General features: G+C 65.9%; 1 protein-coding gene across 3 annotated transcripts; it reads left to right on the forward strand.

The window, feature by feature from the left end:
* The first annotated feature begins 250 nt into the window (after positions 1-250).
* Positions 251-9,404, forward strand: PKP3 (plakophilin 3). Of its 3 annotated transcripts, none has more exons than XM_077961492.1 (14): positions 363-716; positions 1,293-1,383; positions 2,814-2,893; positions 3,020-3,645; positions 3,739-3,862; positions 4,893-5,097; positions 6,591-6,765; positions 6,967-7,084; positions 7,158-7,328; positions 7,551-7,736; positions 8,089-8,242; positions 8,414-8,606; positions 8,707-8,794; positions 9,029-9,404. In XM_077961492.1, the coding sequence occupies exons 1-14, from the start codon at positions 492-494 to the stop codon at positions 9,062-9,064; spliced, it is 2,472 nt and encodes an 823-aa protein (XP_077817618.1). In that variant the 5' UTR covers positions 363-491; the 3' UTR covers positions 9,065-9,404. The 3 variants fall into 3 exon arrangements, with proteins under 3 accessions (XP_077817619.1, XP_077817618.1, XP_077817620.1); XM_077961494.1 differs by having other exon boundaries at positions 388-716; positions 1,293-1,475; XM_077961493.1 differs by lacking the exon at positions 1,293-1,383 and having other exon boundaries at positions 251-716.
* The last annotated feature ends 432 nt before the right edge of the window (positions 9,405-9,836 follow it).

Below are 9,836 nucleotides of genomic sequence, written 5' to 3' on the forward strand. Positions count from 1 at the left end.
GGCCCTAGACCCCCCAGGGGGTGGGACACCCTCCCCTTCATGTTGGGGGTGGCAGGACATAGGCCCCCTCAGGACCTCTGCCCTTCCCTGACACTCGGGACACAGAGGGCCCCTCTGTCCCAGCCCCACAACAGAGGGCTCGGTCCGGCCTTTACAGGCTGAGAACAAGAAGGACCCAGGGCCCCCGTGGCCCTGTCGTGGGATGGGAGAAAAGGAGGCAGGAGGCCAGGCTGGGACCTGGGGCCATGCAGGGCCTGTTCTTCCGCCCAAATTCCACCTTAAGCAGGCGGTGGCCCCTCCCTCCCACCTGGCCAGGTGTCCCCGCCCCCAGCTGCGCTCAGGGCTGGGCAGGCGTCTGTCTCCAGGCGGCCCTGGGTGAGGCTGGCGGGGCGGGGACTTCAGGGAGAGGGCCTGGAGGGACAGGACGTGAAGATAGTTGAGTTTGGAGGCGGCCGCCAGGCCTAGGCCCGGTGGACCTGCCGCCATGCAGGATGGTAACTTCCTGCTGTCGGCCCTGCAGCCCGAGGCCGGTGTGTGCTCCCTGGCGCTGCCCTCTGACCTGCAGCTGGACCGCCGGGGCGCCGAGGGGCCGGAGGCCGAGCGGCTGCGGGCGGCCCGCGTCCAGGAGCAGGTCCGCGCCCGCCTCTTGCAGCTGGGACAGCAGCCGCGGCACAACGGGGCCGCTGAGCCCAAGCCTGAGGCGGAGACTGCCAGAGGTAGGCCAAGGCACAAGGCAGGTGCCGGGCAGAGGGGACCGCGGCGGGGACGATGGTGGCGGAGAGAGGTGTCTGCGGGCGGAGGTGGTAGGGCGAGGGCAGAGGCCGCAGTGAGGCTGGCTCCTGACTCACCAGGCCTCACACTGAGTCACGCACCCCGCCCCAGCGGGCGTGGGGAGAAGCCATGGGTGGGGCTCCCCATCCAAGCAAGGACCCCCGGGTCCTCCAGGGACAGAGCCTGGCCAGGTCCCACCTGTGTCCTCAGCCTAGAGCCTCCCCCGTGGGGGATGACAGGGAAGGCTGGCACACGGCAGGCGGGCCAGGCCCCTCAATCGGCAAACCCGGAGCACGCACGCGACTGCCCCAGAAGCACAGGCTCACGCACGGTCTCAGGGACACCCAGACACCCACGCTTCTCCCACACCTCATGGGAATGAGCAGAACAGGAAAGCGGGGAGAGGTGTGGGGGGGCTGGGAAGTCCTGGAGGAAAGCCAGGCCTGTCTGGACCAGGGGCTCCCTGAGGAATTAGAGGGGAGGGCCCCACTGGAGTGACCCAGATTTCTCTGTGGGAACAGCAGGTGGAGGAGCACCCCTCAGTGCCAGCCAGACCCACCTGTGGCGGAATCCTGGCCCCACTCACGCGAGTGCGTGTGCATGCGTGTGAGTGTGAGTGACAGGAGCACGCAGATGCTGTGGTTGAGGGCAGTGGTTCTAGAACGTCATTTCCTCCTTCGCCAGCTACAGCAACAGGGATTAAGGTCAGACAGTAAGAGGAACCTCCCAGAATGCCAGGGACCCAGATGCCAGTTCATCGTGGTGTTTAGAGGGGACCCCCAGGACTGGTCTCCAGCTACTGGCCAGGGGGAAGTGAAGGTCACCCAGCGGAAGGGCCGGCCCGGCGGCCTGGACTGTGGGGTCCTCCCTTCAGGGGCCTCAGCCTTGCTGGTGACCAAGTTGGGTGCCCAGGGGTCATGGGGTGGAGGACGGTGAGGGAAGGGTTAATTACCACCCTGGCTACCCTGCCAATTAGAGGGGGGTGGATTATAATTGGGGGGTGGGGGTGAGGTCCCCAGGCTGGGGCGTGCCCCTACTCCGGGCTGGGCCTCACCAGCGTCAGAGAGTTAATAGCCCCGGCCCAGAAGCCCCATTAACCAGGGTGAGTCTGGGGCCCCTGCTGTGGGGGTGTACCCAACAGAGCATCCAGCTCTGGGCAGAGTTGTGGGAGGGCCATGGCCCCCTTCCCTGTACCCCACACTGAGCCCCTCAGCCAGTGGTCGCTCTGCTGGGCCTTCTCATGCCCCCGCCATCAGCCCGTCCTCTCTGCACCCACCCACGAGTCCATCCCTCTCCCCACTCACCATCCACCTGCGGGACCCACCATTGTCGCCGGCTCTCCCACCCCTCCGTCCACCACTCTGTCCATCCTTCCAACAGTCACAGCAGCCCTCCCATCCTCCTCCTGCCTGTCTCTCCATCCACCCTCCGCCCTCCGCCCTCTGTCCACCCGCCTGTCTGTCCACTCACTGTGGAGTCGGGCTGACGCAGCTGCCCTTGGCGTGTGTGTGGCTGGACGGGGTGGGTGTGGCCCCTGCCTCGGGCTCTGCCGGATGGGAGAGAGCACTGCAACAGGGCATACTGGTCCAGGGAGACAGTGTCACTCTCCTGTGACTGGGCACAGATGAGATTTGGGCACAGGAGGGGCTCAAAAGGAGTCAGTGTGAGTTGGGGCAGGCCAGGTTGGCTTCCTGGAGGAGGAGGCTGGGCGCTGTACCATGGCAGGGATTGGAGAACTGATGTCAGAGTCCCTGGCACATTCCTCCAGGCGACCAGGAGGTCAGTGGGTGAGCGCATCTGCCTTCTTGGGCAGAGGAGGCACAGCTGGGGGGTGGGCTGTGGAAGGTGGACCACCAGGGCTGACATGTGAGGAGACCAGGCCATGGCAGGAATGGGGAGGTCCTGGCCCCGAAGCCCCTGGCCTCCCTGCCCTGGATTGGAGGCTGCTCCTGGGGTTGCGAATAGCGATGGAGTGGGGAGGAGGCAGGAGGCCGGGGCTTTGCCGTGTGGCAGAGCTGGGCTACCACCGTCCCTCTCCACAGGCACATCCTGGGGGCAGTACCACACCCTGCAGTCTGGCTTCAGCTCTCGCTCTCAGGGCCTGAGTGGGGACAAGACCTCGGTGAGCAACGGGCCCAGCCCGAGGGGGACAATCTGAGCTCTGCAGTTCGGAGAGGGGGAGGCTCTGCGGCAGGGCTGGACGCAGGTGAGCCCAGGCACGTCCTCACTGCCCCCTCTCGACCCACAGGGCTTCCGGCCCATCGCCAAGCCAGCCTGCAGCCCAGCCTCCTGGTCCTCCCGCTCCGCCGTAGACCTGAGCTGCAGTCGGAGGCTGAGTTCTGCCCACAACGGGGGCAGCGCCTTTGGGGCCACTGGGTACGGGGGTGCTCAGCCCACCCCTCCCATGCCCGCCAGGCCTGTGTCCTTCCACGAGCGCAGTGGGGTTGGCAGCCGGGCCGACTATGACACACTGTCCCTGCGCTCGCTGCGGCTGGGGTCCGGGGGCCTGGACGACCGCTACAGCCTGGTGTCTGAGCAGCTGGAGCCTGCAGCCACCTCCACCTACAGGGGCTTTGCCTACGAGCGCCAGGCCAGCTCCAGCTCCAGCCGGGCAGGGGGGCTGGACTGGCCCGAGGCCGCCGAGGTTTCCCCGAGCCGGACCATCCGTGCCCCTGCCATGCGGACCCTGCAGCGATTCCAGAGCAGCCACCGGAGCCGCGGGGTAGGTGGGGCAGCGCCGGGGGCCATCCTGGAGCCTGTGGCCCGAGCGCCATCTGTGCGCAGCCTCAGCCTGGCTGACTCGGGCCACCTGCCGGACGTGCGTGGGTTCAACAGCTACTGTGGCCACCGAACCCTGCAGAGACTCAGCAGCGGGTGAGTGTCTGGGCCTGGCACAGGGAGGGGGCTTCTGCCACAGGCCCAGCCTGAACCCAAAGTTAGCCTGACTCTTGACCCCTGGCTCCGCAGTTTTGATGACATTGACCTGCCCTCAGCAGTCAAGTACCTCATGGCTTCAGACCCCAACCTGCAGGTGCTGGGAGCGGCCTACATCCAGCACAAGTGTTACAGTGATGCAGCGGCCAAGAAGCAGGTGACCACCCGACCACCCACTCACTGCCCCTGGTGACCTCCCTCAGGGCCCCACCACCTCCCACTGACCTCTGCTCACTGACCACCCCTCATGGTCCCCAAGCTGACCAGGCAGACCCCACTGTGTCCAGAGTCCCCTCAGCAGAGGAAGAGCAGTAGGGTACAGTTTGGATACACGTGCATCACCTGCATACATCTGCATACACTTGCGTTACCTCTGTACGCCCGCATACACCACCTCCATACACCCGCATACACCTGCATCACCTCCATACACCCGCATACACCTGCGTCACCTCCATACACCCGCATACACCTGCATCACCTCCATACACCCGCATCACCTCCATACACCCGTATACACCCGCGTCACCTCCATACACCCGCATACACCTGAGTCACCTCCATACACCCGCATACACCTGCATCACCTCCATACACCCGCATCACCTCCATACACCCGTATACACCCGCGTCACCTCCATACACCCACATACACCCGCGTCCCCTCCATACACCCGCATACACCCGCGTCACCTCCATACACCCGTATACACCCGCGTCACCTCCATACACCCGCAGACACCCGCGTCCCCTCCGTACACCCGCAGACACCCGCGTCACCTCCGTACACGTGTATACACCCGCGTCACCTCCATACACCCGCATACACCCGCGTCCCCTCCATACACCCGCATACACCCGCGTCACCTCCATACACCCGTATACACCTGCGTCACCTCCATACACCCGCAGACACCCGCGTCCCCTCCGTACACCCGCAGACACCCGCGTCACCTCCGTACACCATCACCTCCATACACCCGCATACACCTGCATCACCTCCGTACACCCGCATACACCTGCGTCACCTCCATACACCTGTATACACCTGCATCACCTCCGTACACCTGTAGACACCTGCATCCCCTCCATATCTACATCTATGCACCTGGACACATCTGCACACACGTGCATAGTCTGCATCCATCCACATGCATCTGTGCGCCCCCATGTGCCTCCGCCCGCAGGCCCGCAGCCTTCAGGCCGTGCCTAGGCTGGTGAAGCTCTTCAACCACGCCAACCAGGAAGTGCAGCGCCACGCCACGGGTGCCATGCGCAACCTCATCTACGACAATGCTGACAACAAGCTGGCCCTGGTGGAGGAGAACGGCATCTTTGAGCTGCTGCGGACACTGCGGGAGCAGGACGATGAGCTTCGAAAAAACGTCACAGGTGCTGCCTGTCCTCTCCTCCACCTGTCCTTCCTCCACCTACCCCCCTCCATCTGTCCTCCATCTACCTGTCCTCCATCTACCCCCTCCTCCACCTGTCCTTCCTCCATCTACCCCCCTCTGCCTTCCCCCCTCCACCTGTCCCCATCCTCCACCTGTCCCCCCTCCTCCACCTGTCCTTCCTCCATCTACCCCCTCCTCCACCTGCCCTTCCTCCACCTGTCCTCCATCTACCCCTCCTCCACCTGCCCCCCTCCACCTGTCCTCCATCTACCCCCTCCTCCTGTCCCCCTCCACCTGTCCTCCATCTACCCCCTCCTCCATCTACCCCCTCCTCCACCTGCCCTTCCTCCACCTGCCCTTCCTCCACCTGTCCTTCCTCCACCTGTCCTTCCTCCACCTGCCCCCCCTCTGCCTTCCCCCCTCCCCCCGCCCCCTCCACCTGTCCCCCATCTACCCCCTCCTCCACCTGTCCCCCTCTACCTGTCCTCCATCTACCCCCTCCTCCACCTGTCCTTCCTCCATCTACCCCCTCCTCCACCTGCCCTTCCTCCATCTACCCCTCCTCCACCTGTCCCCCCTCCACCTGTCCTCCATCTACCCTCTCCTCCACCTGCCCCCCTCCACATGTCCCCCCTCCACCTGTCCTCCATCTACCCCCTCCTCCACCTGTCCTTCCTCCATCTACCCCCTCCTCCACCTGTCCTTCCTCCATCTACCCCTCCTCCACCTGTCCCCCCTCTGCCTTCCCCCCTCCACCTGTCCCCCCTCTGCCTTCCCCCCTCCCCCTACCCCCTCCCCCTGCCCCCATCTACCCCCTCCTCCACCTGCCCCCCTCCACCTGTCCCCCCTCTGCCTTCCCCCCTCCCCCTGCCCCCTCCACCTGTCCCCCCTCTGCCTTCCCCCCTCCACCTGTCCCCCGCTCCCCCCATGTCCTTCCTCCTCCACCTACCCCCTCTGCCTGTCCCCTACTCCTCCTGTTCTCCCTCTGTGTCCCCCCAACCTGGTCCCCCTCCTCCACCTGCCCCCTCCGCCTATCCTCCCACCTGTTCCCCCTCCTCCACCTGTCCCCCTTTTCTGCCTGTCCCCCTCCTCCTGTCCCTCCTCTGCCTGTCCTCTCTCCTCTGTTCTGATCCCTCCACCCCATTTGGTTCCCTTCTGTCCCTTTGTCCCTTTTGCTGGCCATGTTTCTACTTGGGCCTCCCCTGCCCGCCTCTTTCCTGGACCCCTGGCCACTCTGTCCTGTGGCTTTGTCTCCTTGGAGCCACCTCCCGCACCAAGCCTGCTCACCACACCCCACATTTTGTCCCCTTTTGCTTGGTCCCAGCTCTATCACCCCAAATGCCACCCCAGGGTCTCCCCAGCAGGGCTTGTGGGTGAGGCACAGAATACCAGGCCAGCCCCTGGGGAGAGGCAGGACCTCCTCACTCCATGCCCAGAAAAGTGGAGGGGGTTGGAGGGCAGACTCTGAGAGCAGCCTCCCCCGTGGTCCAGGGATCCTGTGGAACCTCTCATCCAGTGACCACCTGAAGGACCGCCTGGCCAGAGACACGCTGGAGCAGCTCACTGACCTGGTGTTGAGCCCCCTGTCCGGGGCTGGGGGTCCCCCCCTCATCCAGCAGAACGCCTCGGAGGCGGAGATTTTCTACAATGCCACCGGCTTCCTCAGGTGCGCCAGCCTCGGGCAGTGAGGCAGTGGGGTGGGGACTGCGGGCAGGTTCATTGTAGGGACTCCGCCTGGCCTGGCGTTCACAGCCCCACACACCGCACGCCCCGCACTGGGGGATGGGCGTGCGAGGGCCCAGGATGGGATGGGACGGGGCCTGGGATGGGGGGTCCCTGGGGGGCTCTGATCCGCCTCGGTCCCCAGGAACCTCAGCTCAGCCTCTCAGGCCACTCGCCAGAAGATGCGGGAGTGCCACGGGCTGGTGGACGCCCTGGTCACCTACATCAACCACGCTCTGGACGTGGGCAAATGCGAGGACAAGGTGAGGGGCGCGGTGCGGGAGGGGGGGGCCGTGCACCCCGGGCCGCCGCCCTGACCCGCGCCCCTGCCCGCAGAGCGTGGAGAACGCGGTGTGCGTGCTGCGGAACCTGTCCTACCGCCTGTACGACGAGATGCCGCCGTCCGCGCTGCAGCGGCTGGAGGGTCGCGGCCGCAGGGACCTGGCTGGGGCGCCGCCGGGAGAGGTGGTGGGCTGCTTCACGCCGCAGAGCCGGAGGCTGCGCGAGGTGGGCACCAGCCTGGGCGGGGCGTGGGGGTGTGCTGCGACCCCGGCCCCACTGACCCCGCCCCGCTCACCCCGCCCCGCTCACCCCGGCCCTGCTCACTCCAGCCCCGCTCACCTTGCCCCGCTCACCCCGCCCCACTGACCCTGGCCTACCGCTGACCCCGGCCCGGCTCACCCCGGCCCCGTTCACCCCGCCCCGCTGACTCCCCCCGCTCCGGCGCAGCTGCCCCTCGCCGCCGATGCGCTCACCTTCGCAGAGGTGTCCAAGGACCCCAAGGGCCTCGAGTGGCTGTGGAGCCCCCAGATCGTGGGGCTGTACAACCGGCTGCTGCAGCGCTGCGAGCTCAACCGGCACACGACAGAGGCCGCCGCCGGGGCGCTGCAGAACATCACGGCAGGCGACCGCAGGGTGGGGCACCCAACCCAGACCCGAGGGGCTCCCAGGGGTTCATGCTGTGGCGGGGGAGGGCAGGGGAAAGAGGGAGGGGAGGAGGTAGGGGACGCAGGGGGCCCGCGGAACCTCCGAGGTCAGTGTCCCAGTGGGGCAGGCCTTGGGCCCTGGGAGGACTGGAAGTTCTGCCCTGGGTTTGAAGGGAGGCACCTGATCCAGGCTGCGGATGATGTCCCCAACTGGGGGGCAAAGGCGGAAGCAGAGGCCCCCCTGAGGGTGGCAGGAGGATGCAGCGACCCGGTTGTCGCAGGACCCCCCCAGGTGAGGGTCTGAGGCCTCCGGTCACGGCTCACACCCTCCCTCCCCACAGTGGGCGGGGGTGCTGAGCCGCCTGGCCCTGGAGCAGGAGCGTATCCTGAACCCCCTGCTAGACCGTGTCCGGACCGCAGACCACCACCAGCTGCGCTCACTGACCGGCCTCATCCGAAACCTGTCTCGGAATGCTAGGAACAAGGACGAGATGTGTGAGTCAGGCAGACCCTCGTCCCCACCCTGCTGGGCCCACACATCAATTTTGTCTTTACATGTGGGCTTCAGGCCGCTGGAGTCAGTCCAGCTCCCTGAGGGAGGCAGGGGACCCCAGGTGCCCAGGTGGCCGGGAGTAGGGGTGTAGACTGACCCCCGGCCTCCCACAGCCACGAAGGTGGTGAGCCACCTGATCGAGAAGCTGCCGGGCAGCGTGGGTGAGAAATCGCCCCCAGCCGAGGTGCTGGTCAACATCATAGCTGTGCTCAACAACCTGGTGGTGGCCAGCCCCATTGCCGCCCGAGACCTGCTGTACTTTGACGGGCTCCGAAAGCTCATCTTCATCAAGAAGAAGCGGGACAGGTAGGGGCCGACCCAGGCATTCAGCAGCCTGGCCAGGGGTCCTCCCAGCCCACCCTGCTTCCTGGCTGTGTGTCCCCTCCTGACTCCCCTCCACCCTCAGCCCCGACAGTGAGAAGTCCTCCCGGGCAGCGTCCAGCCTCCTGGCCAACCTGTGGCAGTACAACAAGCTCCACCGTGACTTCCGGGCGGTACGTCTCCCGAGCCCAGAGCGAGCCGGGACCCAGTGCAGGGCATGGGATGCCGGGGGAGGGTCACGGAAACCCATGTGGAGCAGACAGTGAAGAGGCCAATGGGAGAATGGAGACCAGGGACCCAGAGGGGAAGGGTCCGGGCCACACCCTGCACACTGCAGGAGGGACAGAGAGGGCAGAGGGCTGCACGGGCAGACATGCACCCTGACCTTGGGCCTCTCTCCACTGTAGAAGGGCTATCGGAAGGAGGACTTCCTGGGCCCATAGGTGAAGCCTCCTGGAGGAGGAGAAGGTGACGTGGCCCAGCGTCCAAGGGACAGACTCAGCTCCGGGCTGCTGGGCGGCCCAGCCTGGAGGAGAAGGCTGATGACCGAGGGGCCCCTCGCTAGGACCCCTGTGTGCACCTTGGAGAGTCCTGGGCCACCAGGAGGGGCAGGGGCTTATAGCTGGGGACTTGGCTTCCGCAGGGCAGGGGTGGGGCAGGGCTCGAGGCTGCTCTGGGGTATGGGGTGGTGATCCAGTCACATTGGCAGAGGTGGGGCTGGCCGTAGCCTGGCAGTATCTTGGGATAGCCAGCACTGGGAATAAAGATGGCCATGAACAGTCACTGCCCTGTGTCCTTCCATGGCTGGCCTGACTCTGTGGCTGGCAGCATGATCCTGGGACGTGAGGTGTCCCCAGGCACCCCCCTGCTCCTGAGGACACCCACCCCCTGGGCTCACACACAAGCCTCCCAAGGTCAGAAGATGCAGGACACGGAGAGCCCAGCAGAGGGACAGCTGACACCTCAGGGCCGAGAGGGGACAGGGTGGGCAGCAGGTGCACCACAGACACAGATGGAGCAGAGCTGGGGGCCTCAAGAGCAGAGGGTGACCGGAGTGGGAAGAGGGGGGCTGCCTCGTGGGCTATACTCATTCAGTAAAAGAACCCAGCTCCCTCTCCGCCCGCCTTGGGCCCGGAGTTGCCTGGACCAGGGGCTCTCACACTGGCTGCCTGAGGTCTGGGGGCGAGTAGGCTCTCGGACACCTCCATCCATCTC

Source organism: Macaca mulatta, chromosome 14 (assembly GCF_049350105.2).
Source record: "Macaca mulatta isolate MMU2019108-1 chromosome 14, T2T-MMU8v2.0, whole genome shotgun sequence".
Classification (NCBI taxonomy): domain Eukaryota; kingdom Metazoa; phylum Chordata; class Mammalia; order Primates; family Cercopithecidae; genus Macaca; species Macaca mulatta.